This window comes from Ascaphus truei, chromosome 3 (assembly GCF_040206685.1).
Source record: "Ascaphus truei isolate aAscTru1 chromosome 3, aAscTru1.hap1, whole genome shotgun sequence".
NCBI lineage: Eukaryota > Metazoa > Chordata > Amphibia > Anura > Ascaphidae > Ascaphus > Ascaphus truei.
Genome location: NC_134485.1, coordinates 396,172,078 through 396,184,504, shown reverse-complemented (window position 1 = coordinate 396,184,504; position 12,427 = coordinate 396,172,078). Strand labels below are relative to the sequence as shown.

The 12,427-nt window shown below is 44.5% G+C and overlaps 1 protein-coding gene across 1 annotated transcript in view; it reads left to right on the top strand.

Moving 5' to 3' along the window:
* PIWIL4 (piwi like RNA-mediated gene silencing 4) overlaps positions 1 to 12,427 on the top strand; it is a 121,133-nt gene that overhangs the window by 96,708 nt on the left and 11,998 nt on the right. Inside the window, exons 18-19 of the mRNA XM_075592493.1 lie at positions 4,622 to 4,775; positions 6,785 to 6,910. Of these exons, the coding sequence (XP_075448608.1) occupies positions 4,622 to 4,775; positions 6,785 to 6,910 (280 nt within the window). The remainder of the gene's footprint in view (positions 1 to 4,621; positions 4,776 to 6,784; positions 6,911 to 12,427) is intronic.

The following is a 12,427-nucleotide window of genomic DNA, read 5'->3' as shown; positions in this document are numbered from 1 at the left end:
AGGGACTTGAGAGGGCGATGGGGAAACTGGAGGACGTGAGGGACTTGAGAGGGCGTTGAGAAACTGCAGGACGAGAGGGCGATGGGGAAACTGTAGGACGTGAGGGACTTGGGAGGGCGATGAGGAAACTGTAGGACGTGAGGGACTTGAGAGGGCGATGGGGAAACTTGGATGTGAGGGACTTGAGAGGGCGGTGGGGAAACTGTAGGACTTGAGGGACTTGAGAGGGTGGTGGGGAAACTGGAGGACGTGAGGGACTTGAGAGGGCGATGGGGAAACTGTAGGACGGGAGGGACTTGAGAGGGCGATGAGGAAACTGTAGGACATGAGGGACTTGAGAGGGCGATGGGGAAACTGTAGGACGTGAGGGACTTGAGAGGGCGGTGGGGAAACTGTAGGACGTGAGGGACTTGAGAGGGCGGTGGGGAAACTGCAGGACGAGAGGGCGATGGGGAAACTAGGACGTGAGGGACTTGAGAGGGCGGTGGGGAAACTGTAGAACGTGAGGGACTTGAGAGGGCGATGGGGAAACTGGAGTACGTGAGGGACTTGAGAGGGCGGTGGGGAAACTGCAGGACGAGAGGGCGATGGGGAAACTGTAGGACGTGAGAGACTTGAGAGGGCGATGGGGAAACTGGAGGACGTGAGGGACTTGAGAGGGTGGTGGGGAAACTGTAGGAGGTGTGGTTGTTGTCAAAGGTCCTTCCAGTGACAGGGGGTGTTCCTGTGAGATTGGGAGGGACAGCAATGGCATTTTGGGGAGGAGCTATGATTACGGTGGCCAGATTTTCCAAATTAAAAACCAGAACACATAAAAACATTATTTATACAACAAATAACATCACTAAAAAATAAATATTATAATGATATTTGTCTAATAGCGTCCCCATTTTTGCTGTATTATACATTCTCTCCCTCCCCCCCTCACTCTCTCTCCCTCCCATTTTCACTGTCCCTTCCCTACCCCATTCTCTCTCTCTTCTTCTTCATTCTCTCTCCCTCCCCTCTCCGAATTCTCTCTCTACCATTCCCCCAAATTCTCTCCTCCTATTCTCTCCTCCTTCCCCCATGCTCTCTCACCCTTACCTCCCTATTCTCCCTTCCCTCCATTCTCTTTCTCTCCCAGCCCCCAAAAATTCCCCGTCCCTATTCTCTCTCCACCTTCACCACCCGTTCTCTCTACCACCTCCCATTCTCTTCCTTCCCCCCCCCCCATTATCTCTCTCCCCCTCCCCCCCATTATCTCCCTTCTCTCTCCATTCTCTCCCTTTTCACTCCATCTCGCTGCCCCCCCCCCCCCCCCTCCTATTCTCGCTCTCCCCCCCTATTCTCGCTCTGGCACCCACACATACCCAGTGTATACAGGTGTAGCCAATAGTATTGCACCCGTTACCACACCGTGATGGATGCAATAACGTCAGCTATATCTGTATGTAGGCACCATAAACACAAGCACACACACCTGATACGTCCACCACATACAATTACACAACAACACACTTTCCACATACACACTCACAATGTATTTCCCAGAAACACACACTGACCTGCAAACACATTTACTGAAAACTAAAAACACACACAGACCCTGACGTGCACAACACACACGCAGACTGACATGCACAACACACAAAGAGACTCTGACCTGCACAACACACCACCCGACCATGACCTGCAGAACACTCACACAGACCCTGACCTACACAAAACTCACACACAGACCTTGACCTGCACAATACACACAGACCCTGACCTGCACAACACACACACACAGACCCTGACCTGCACAACACACACACAGACCCTGACCTGCACAACACACACAAAGACCCTGACCTGCACAACACACACACAGACACTGACCTGCAGAACACTCACACAGACCCTGACCTACACAAAACTCACACACAGGCCTTGACCTGCACAACACACACACAGACCCTGACCTGCACAACACACACACAGACCCTGACCTGCACAACACACACACAGACCCTGACCTGCACAACACACACACAGACCCTGACCTGCACAACACACACACAGACCCTGACCTGCACAACACACACACAGACCCTGACCTGCACAACACACACACAGACTCTGATCTGCACAACACACACACAGACTCTGATCTGCACAACACACACACAGACCCTGACCTGCGCAACACACACACAGACCCTGACCTGCACAACACACACACAGACACTGACCTGCACAACACACACACACACTGACGTGCACAGCTCACATACACACACACACACACTGACCTGCACAACACACACACAGACCCTGACCTGCACAACACACCAACCGACCATGACCTGCACAACACTCACACAGATAGAGACCTACACAAAACTCACACACAGACCCTGACCTGCACAACACACACAGACCCTGACCTGCACCACACACACAGACCCTGACCTGCACAACACACACAGACCCTGACCTGCACAACACACACACACAGACCCTGACCTGCACAACACTCACATAGACACACAGCAACTGACCAGAATAGACTCATACACAAATACTATCCATCACATAAACACACACAGACTGAACTACACACACTGTCCTACAGGAACCAGCTCTATAAGGAGGAACTACAAGGAGGAGCAACCATGCTCACAGGCGCCCTCCGTTGCCGAATCTGCAGCTGCGTGTTTCTCTCCATTATAGCAGAGCAGCTCCGTTCTTGCTGATACAGGCCCCGCCCCTGATGATAATGGCCCTGCCCCCTGATTATACAGGTCCCATCCTCTCCTCTGCCTCCAAAACTGGGACATTTTCTAAGATTTTAAAGTAATTGTCGGGACACCGGGACATGTGCTGCAGATTCGGGGCTGTCCCGGCCAAACCGGGACATCTGGTCACCCAAGCTATGGTGTATGAGGCAGACATGACTTCTACTGAGCCATTTCTTTTGCCTGCAATCAGTGTTAGAGAGGCTTGAAGGTAGTTGGAAAGCAGATAAGGTTTGGCGCCCAACTCCCAAGTAAAGTTAACGTGGCACCCTGTTATGTCCAAAACATTCTATATACATGTCAGTGCTACATGAAGATAACAAATATGATTATGTTATTGAGTCCCTTATACCTACACATTTTAGCACATTATATTTAAAAAAGCATATAGTGTTTTAGTAACTTTTTTTGAATATATAAGCATTTGGGGTGCATCAATAAAATACTAGAATTATTATTTGTAAAAATATTGAAAGGTGTTGAGCTCAGCAACTTCTGTAATGGGGTCTCTGCTGATCCATCTGGCAAAATCTGCAGTCCCACGTACTGTAGGACCAAATTAAACTAATGGTAGCAATATGTAATTTAAAGCTGCAGAGCAAGCAATATCCTACATGTGTATTTTTTTGTTTTTCAAATAAATCAGTTCTGAACTGTGAGAAAATACTTGTAGCATTATTTAATTTTTTTTAACAACTCTGAAATGAAAATTTTAATGTGTTATAATGTAACAAGCATTTTTTGTTTCTATAGCAACCATTTACAAAGTCACATCCTCTTCTGAAACAGGCCCTAGCACACCCCTTTTTGAGCCCTGCACTCTCTCCAGCAGCGCACCAATTGTATCTAGTGACTGCCTGGTCACATGATCTTCCCCACAGAGCTTTGCATCTTTGGTCCTCCTCTGCTGCACTGACAGCCATTTAGTGAACCCCCCGAGCCAAATATTTGCCGATCGATCACAGGCGAACGGATCAATTGGCAACTTAGCTAATTACTTATCATTGTGTGGATTGTATTGATGCACATATTAAAGGGGGGATATAAAATTTAAATTAAAAAAAAAGACAGCTTGGACTGCTGCTTTAAAACTAGGTGTTCGACTTGAAACTCAGATTACCTATAATTATTTGGAAATATTTTTTTTTTCTTGTTGCGATGTCTGTAAACGTAACATGAAGTCCAAGCTGGGGGTGTACTAACCTTACTTCTGCATTACCTCCTGGTGTCTTAATTGACCTTCCAATGGGGATGGGAATAAATGTGCTTACCTTTTGCACTGGGTGGAGTGATTAATATTGTCAATCACCTCCCCATTCAGATTCCTCAGTGAAGGTGGAAAAAAAAGAAAAAAGGCTTCAATCACCAAGATGTAACATGTTAAATATTTCACTAAGGCTTGTTCGCTCAGGCCCTAAACCCGCGTCCAGGCTGAGAGCTTGCTCGCGAGCGCGCGATCACAACAATTAAAGTAAATTGTTGTGGCCAAGCTTGCGCGCGCGCGTGCACATGAGCGTGCAGAGGCGCGATGCTTGGCGAATCAAATATTTTTGTATTTGTCGCGCTTGCCCTGGTCACGTGCACGATTCAGCCAATGAGGGCGAACCGCTTTTGTGACGTCATGGGCCCCACCACGTGCGCATCTAGCTGGCCAGGAAACACCCAGCGCCTGACGTCACGGCGCTCGAGCACCAGCGAGCGCACTCCCACCCTGGATGAGGCCTAAGAGGAACTGAATCTTTACATTTTTGCATTGTAGCAGTGTGATGTAGTATGCATTGTAGAAGTGTGATGTAGTATGCATTATAGTAGTGTGTGTAGTATGATGTAGTAATGTATGTTTTATTTCTGTCATGCAGGAGCAGTTGAAAAGTGGCAGAAATGCAATCATGACTTACCGAACCGTATTGTAGTCTATCGGGACGGGGTAGGAGACGGGCAACTACGGATGGTAGTGGATTATGAAGTTCCTCAACTTCTCAATAGCTTCCGAGAAACCAGGGCTGATTTCAGGTATTGTAACGTCTCTCAGGGTGAAGGGGTTAACGGATATAGCTACCTTTTCAATGGCCACAGTGTTGCTGTGCTGTGTAAGTGTGTTGCATAGTTATCTAGCCCCAAGAAACGTATTAAAGGTACCATCCCTCCCAGGACCAGCACAAGCCAATGGCAATACAGGCTGTCCTCGGTTATCCAACGGAATCCGTTCTGGAAGTAGCGTTGGATAGTGAAACCGTTGTACAGTGAGTCCCATGTTAATCAGTGGCGGTGAGCGTTGGATAACGCATTCCGGCGTCGAAAAACGGCCCTTAGGGTTGCATTGTAAAGCGTTGGATATGCCATTCGTTGTAAAGTGAAATGTTGGATAACGAGGACTACCTGTATACAGATGTAGCAAGACTTACCGTCTTCTGGGGACTAAGGCGGCGGGGAGGAATCCCATTCAGAAGCATGGACACTCCTCACCGTGACCGTGGCAGACACTGTCCCCAGTGCCACGGAATTTTACTTGCTACATCTGTGCTTGACAAAGATCAGCAGTCTTGTGGCCCACGGAACTGAATACATTTATTGCTCGTGTCCTGGGGTGAAACCCGCAGCTGTAACGAGAGCAGGAGAGGCGCACTTCCTCTTCCTGTTGTTAGAACGGGCGCCGGGACTTGGTAGTTATTTCCTATTGTGCAATATCACTGTGTGTTGAACAAGAGGTAACACAGGCAATGCCTGCCTTCTCTCTCCCCATTTTATCTCCATGGATCATCTAACGGTGACTGGTGGAACAACGACACGATAAACACATTGTTGCCAATTACAACCCTTACCAAAGCGTGCACCGTAACGAGAAAACCTTTAATCATTTCCATATATGGAAGGGTATTCCCTCCAACACCTCCTTTTGCTCGTGGTACTTCGTAATGGACTAACACAATTTGCATTGACAAGCCTTCGGGAGCTAACCCTTAGGCATCAGCAGGTCAGGCACGATGAGCAAAAAAATAAATGCTTTTTTTTACTCTTTTGTTGGAAAATAAATGAAAACATTTTCCATCAACATTTCCCAGAAGCTTTGTAATGTAACATTAACCTATTTAACTTCCACTGAAACCAAAACAGCCAAATGTTCCCCTTAAGCTTGATTACATTTATTTAGTGCAGCTAAGTGCATTGTAAAGTTTTTGAGATGTAAATGGAGCGTTCAGGGCCTGCCGTCTGTCAGCACACAAAATGCTAAGTTTTTTAGTTGGACCAGGGCCGGCTGGGAGGTTGGCGGGGGCCTCTTACCTTCTCCGGAGCCAGCCTCTCCTGCTACATCGCGTTGTCATGGCGACACCTCGTCACATGCTAGCAGGAGGAGATACCGGCTCTTACACAGGCCCCGCGCTCTCCCCCACAGTTTAAATGTTGTGGGGAAGAGCTCAGGGCCTCTAAGCGCAGGGCTACGGGCAGTCGCACTGATGGCACCACCATCAAGCCAGCCCTACCCGGGCAGAACATCTTGTTCTTACGCACTGTACCATTCTTTGCTCCAAATAGTGTCGTATATATCAAACTCGTTGCTCCAGTTTCTTGCATACGATGCAGATTTGAAAACAAGAAAGTTAACCCCACCTCAGGAGAGATTTCTGTGATGTGGATTGAAAGGAGAAAAAGTTATGCACAGATGCACAGAACTTGATACATCTCAGATTTATCTGTGCTTCCCCCTAACTCCTAATGACAATCCCCAAATCACAACTGGGCCCACATTGGGTGAGAACCGGAGCAAAGTCCTAGATACATTGACACACAGAGGGACAGCACAAAAATTATCCAATTTGCACCAGTACCGCTCCAAAATAGTCTTAGCACATAAGTGATTGGACAAGTGTAAGCATTTGAATCATTTTAAACTTTTCATGTTCCTAAGGCAACCACATGTCTCATGCTGCATTTACATTAATTACCTAATCGCTTCCTTGTTCTGGTTGTTTGTGGAACCGCAGCTCTAAATAGAAAAACTGTTGATTGTGTCTTCTTCTCAGCCCGAAACTATCCGTGGTTGTGGTCCGGAAAAAATGTACCACCAGATTCTTCCGGCATAGCGACAGAGAAATGCAGAATCCTCCACTGGGCACCTTGGTTGATAGCGAGGCCACGAGACCTGAATGGTAAGTAAACCATCACAAACACATTGCGGCTTTTGTCACTATTCAGTATGATAAACATAGGTAACTGACAGCTAACTGTGCATTCACTTCTATTCCAAAAAAAGTGTACGTGAACGCATTAACTGTGCATTAACTTCTATTAAAAAAGTGTAAGTGAATGCATTAACTGTGCATTAACTTCTATACCAAAAAAGTGTAAGTGAACGCATTAACTGTGATTAACTTCTATTAAAAAAAGTGTAAGTGAACGCATTAACTGTGATTAACTTCTATTAAAAAAAGTGTAAGTGAACGCATTAACTGTGCATTCACTTCTATTCTAAAAAAGTGTAAGTGAATGCATTAACTGTGCATTCACTTCTATTCAAAAAAGTGTAAGTGAATGCATTAACTGTGCATTAACTTCTATACCAAAAAAAGTGTAAGTGAACGCATTAACTGTGATTAACTTCTATTAAAAAAAGTGTAAGTGAACGCATTAACTGTGATTAACTTCTATTAAAAACGTGTAAATGAACGCATTAACTGTGCATTCACTTCTATTTTAAAAAAGTGTAAGTGAATGCATTAACTGTGCATTCACTTCTATTCAAAAAAGTGTAAGTGAATGCATTAACTGTGCATTAACTTTCATGCAAAAAAGTGTAAGTGAATGCATTAACTGTGCATTAACTCGTTTCACCATATTGAATGGGGGGACAAATCTTGTGTGTTTCGGTGTTACTATTTGGTGGGTTATTTGTGTTGCTGAGCTTTCCGACACAAGAAGATCTATCACGGGCTTAAATGCAACCAAAAAACACTCTTAATAAAATATGTTATCCCTCGTACTGCCATTTAAAGCAGCAATCCCAACCGATAATAGTCATAATTTTTTCATCTTTCCTGAATATTTGTCGTTTTCTTTGTTTCGTTGAGAGACACAAAAAACAACAAATATGCTTTCAGAGTCACCAATAGAAAGTCTGCAATGTCACAATGAAACCAATGGCCATTTTGTACCGCTGGAGCAGAATATCTGCCTGGGTCAGTACCGCGGAAGTCTCGGCGTCAGGGGTCAGCAGAGCTGCTCTGACGGACCCCTAGTTCAGTTAAAGCAGCAGTTCAAGCTACCGTTTTTATTATTATTATTCCCTTTAATATGTGCATCAATGCAATCCACACACTGATAAGTAATTAGCTAAGTTGCCATCAGTCCGTTCTCCTGTGATCGATCGGCGAAGATTGGGCTCGGGGGTTCACTAAATGGCTGTCAGTGCAGCAGAAAAGGACCAAAGATGCAAAGTTCTGTGGGGAAGATCATGTGATCAGGCAGACACTAGATACAATTGGTGCACTACTAGAGAGAGGGCAGGGCTCAAAAAGGGGTGTGCCAGAGCTTGTTTCAGAAGAGAAAGGGGGTGTGACTTTGTAAATAGTTGCTATAGAAACAAAAAAACTTGTTACATTATAATACATTAAAATTTTCATTTAGAGTTGTTTAAAAATTTCAAAAATATGCAAAATAAACTTATCTTTAACAAGCACAACAACAAATATCAATATATCAGTATTTAATAAATACAACTTTCTTTAAGAGGTATGTTGTATCTAATGTCTTTTTAAGAGAAGAACACGGCATCCGTTGTGAAATCTCTGTGATACGGCGAAGTTATAACACTGTTCTGTATGCAGTAAACACATATTCTGCATATTCTAAGGCTGCTTATTCCATAATCAAATGTCTGTAAGGATATAGGGCCATACACACGCATGTAAACGATACAGACCAGCATTATTATATTGCATGTCCGTTTGCGACATGTCATTCTCCTGTACATAGCAGTAGTCACGAGTTGTACTCGTGTACTTGGCCCAGGAGTGGTGCAGATTTGTTGCAGGTTCTGATACGTTTGAGTTGATCAACATCCGCCTATTCCTCTGATGCATTGAAAATCCACCAGCAAGTGAAGCTTAGGCTACGAACTTGCTCACCAGCAATTGTGGCACGACCATTTTATCTCTCCGTGGAAGCCCTGAGATGGGAAAGTCCAATCTTCCCTTGTGTTTATTTGTAAATCACAAGTCATATTATAGCACTATGCTGAGATGCACTGATTAGCCAGGATGAATAGGAATTCCATATAACTCATGTTGTGTGAGTGCATTAGGTACAGAATATGGAGAACATTGAAATGATGTGAGATTTATTGGACGAAATTTGGCCTTGGTGGTGATCTTGACAGGTAAGGCCTAAAAGGGGTCCCACTCTTAAATGACAAGTTAAATATGGAGAGTGGGGGAGGCTGGTGCTTACAATCAGAAATGTGGGCAGAGCAAAGTCAGAGGAGTCTACAAATGCCCCCGGACTTCAGGGTTTTAGCCCCATAGATGTAACTGCAACCATTTCTGCTATGAATTCTAGTCTTCTCCTATTCTCTGTCCAGTGTCCTTACTGCTAGAGTCCATATGGTACAACACCAAACATAGCAGTGTCAGCACATTGATAGCAAGCTACTTTAACAGTAGTTGGGTGGCTGGAGGATTGGCAATATATTTCTATATGGCAGGGGTTAAAACCTTTTCTTTCTCCAGCTTCAACTGGGAATTTTTCACAGCACAACTGATAAAAAATGGAAAGGACAGTTAGTTAAAGAGGTGAAAAAAATGACCTGCCAGCTCCATACTTCACTCCAAATAATCTATTGATCCCACATCTCAAGGAGTTAGGGCTGATGTTTGATAAATAAAGGAGTAGTTTAAATTGAATCTTTGATTCAATTAGTATTATTTTCACCCTACTTTAATTTCTTTAACACTTGGGACTCCTGCTGACCCATTTAGATACCATGGTCCACCTTCCTATTTATAACAATATTTGTACTGCAAGTTGTTACACCTTTTAGTGGACCAACCCCAGACAGTTCTTTGGTGATGTTGTGGTGTGTGAGTTTTCAGATGTTTTTTTGTTTAGGGCATTTTATCAGGAACGATACGTTGTTCCCTATACGTGAAGCTTCTTCCCCATGAGAGAAGAATTCAGCTGCAGTTAAATGAATGGGACTAATGTTCTTTAGCACGAGGAAACCGTTTAACAACATCATGAATTGTGGGGGTTGTGCTGTGCATCTTGTTTACAAGCATGGCCTGTGATACAATACAAACACTGTATCTAACATTTAGGAAGTTCGTGTATATCTACTGGGAAACCACCCTGGTAATCCATTAAAACAAAGAATGTGTGTCAAAATAAACTTGTTGTTGTTGTTGGAAAGGACATAAGTGTACAATTGCAATGAGTCCTTGTTAGAAGAGCTTGCAATCAAAGGCAAAAGAATAGGAGATGTAGAGAGCCCTGGTTTATTGTGCTGTATGTACGTAGGCCGGCAATGGAACAGGATTTGGTAAATACAGTAATACTTATTGACCATAGAAATATGAGCACGACATATATTGAAGTCCATGCTAAGGTGAGCAGAGTGCTGTAGAAGGAAGAGGATGGTAGGTTCTACTTAGTTAAGCAGTAATGCTAATAAATGCTGACTGGTTACAGCAGGGGAGCGCAAACTTTTGAAGCTGCGCCACCCTGCCTGGCCTCCCCCGTTCTCGCACCCCCTCTCCTACCTGCCAGCTGCATCAAATGACGCTCCGGGGTTGCTTCCAGCAATATGAACACCTTGTTGAGTCTGTTCACTGAAACATGATGGCAATTATCGATCATTAACTCCATAGTCACTTGAGTTCTATCTCCGGCTTATTTCAATGAAAGATGAATGAGGATCTCATATCAAATGCGTCCTCGCTTAGCAATGAGCATGTCTTATTGAAGTGTAACTTCTCTCGTGGCACTGCACTCCAAAAAATCTCATAGGGGAAAAAACAGAAAATTGGCACGAAAAAAATAAGGGAAGTGACTGACAGTGAATTGTATTCTGCGCATGTGCAGAAGCATTGCTGGCATTAAACACACACAACCCCCCATTCCCCACCGGCCAGGGCTGCATGAGTAGGCCCCGCCCTTTCGGAGCACAGCACCGCTGCATCTGACTGCCTCCCCGTGAGCACTGCTTCTGTCTGTGACCGGCTTCCTGGGGTCTCCTGGCCGGGGTGTGAGATGGAAACGGCCAAGGTCCCAGCCCTAAGGAGTCTGTGATTTTAAGTTATGGTGGGTGAAAAAGGCGACAAAAAACCTCCACCGTTAGCATATAGCCAATAAAGAATATCACATGTGAGCACATTCACATGTCTAGACAGGTCTGCAACCCTGCCTTTCAGCCTTTATCACCTAGCATACAGTGCTTCCACCACAGCAAGGGATTCTGGGAAATGATATGCAAATGAGCACACAATGTGTCACCTTTTGCCTGAATTCCATTTTTACATGGAACCCTTATAAACAAATGCTCTGCTGTTCACATAGCTTTTAAGCACAGCATGGGATTAGATGCAAAGCCAGTCAAACCACTCACAGACAGCTGTTTCAACCTTGTGGGTCTCATCACTGTGAGGTTGATTGTATACACATAGTATGTGTGTGTGTGTGTGTGTGTGTGTGTGTGTGTGTGTGTGTGTGTGTGTGTGTGTGTGTGTGTGTGTGTGTATATATAACAGAAAACACAAAGTATACCACATCAACACAATTCGTAGCCATTGCCCAAAAATTGTCCTAAGTGTATGATAGAGTATCAATAGGCAGTGGTGCTCAAGAATAATAAATGTATAGCACAACAAAAAAGTATCCTTATAATAAAGCACAAGGGCATACCATGGATATAATTATTAATGCAAAATGTATTAATATAAAAATAAAAACAGGGGGAGAGAAATATAAAAGAGGAGGGGGACTCACAAATGACAATACATATATACCATGAGGACAAAGGCACATAAATTGGTCAAAAGAATCACCAATGGCTGATATAATGCACAGCCAAAAAGTATTGGAACTCAAGAATTGGTAGCTCTATAGAAGGCACTATTCTGTGAAGTAACACAAACTGCAGACCTGTGTACTATGAATAGAGGTATGCCTATGGTATAACCATAGATTCAAATAAAGACAATGTTGCCTAGGATAATGTCAAGGAATCTAGGATAAGAGCATGTATCACAATGATATTGAGTATTGATACATCACCAAAATCTGTATAATTGATGTGGCCAAAATACGAGTTGCAGAGGTCTCCTATACTGGAAAAAGTCAGGGGTCCCCCTCCACAGACTCCCACTCCAACGCGTTTCGACAAACGGTCTTCTTCGGGGAGTGGAGTTGTGGAGAGTGAGCCTAGCATAAGTCAGGGAGTGTGGAAATCAAATTTCGCGCCAAAATTCACCCAAAAACAGCTGCGAGAGATGAAAGTATCGGGCAGGGGAGTGATTACTATGATGCAAATGGCGTCATAACGTGTGACGTCACCGCGCATGGCCGCCTTGACGTCAGTAACCTCTGTTGTCTGAATCGGCAGCTTCAAGTCACAGCTGCCGATAAGCAGTACTACAGGAGGAGGCATAACTAGGAGAGACAGTGCCACTCCCTTC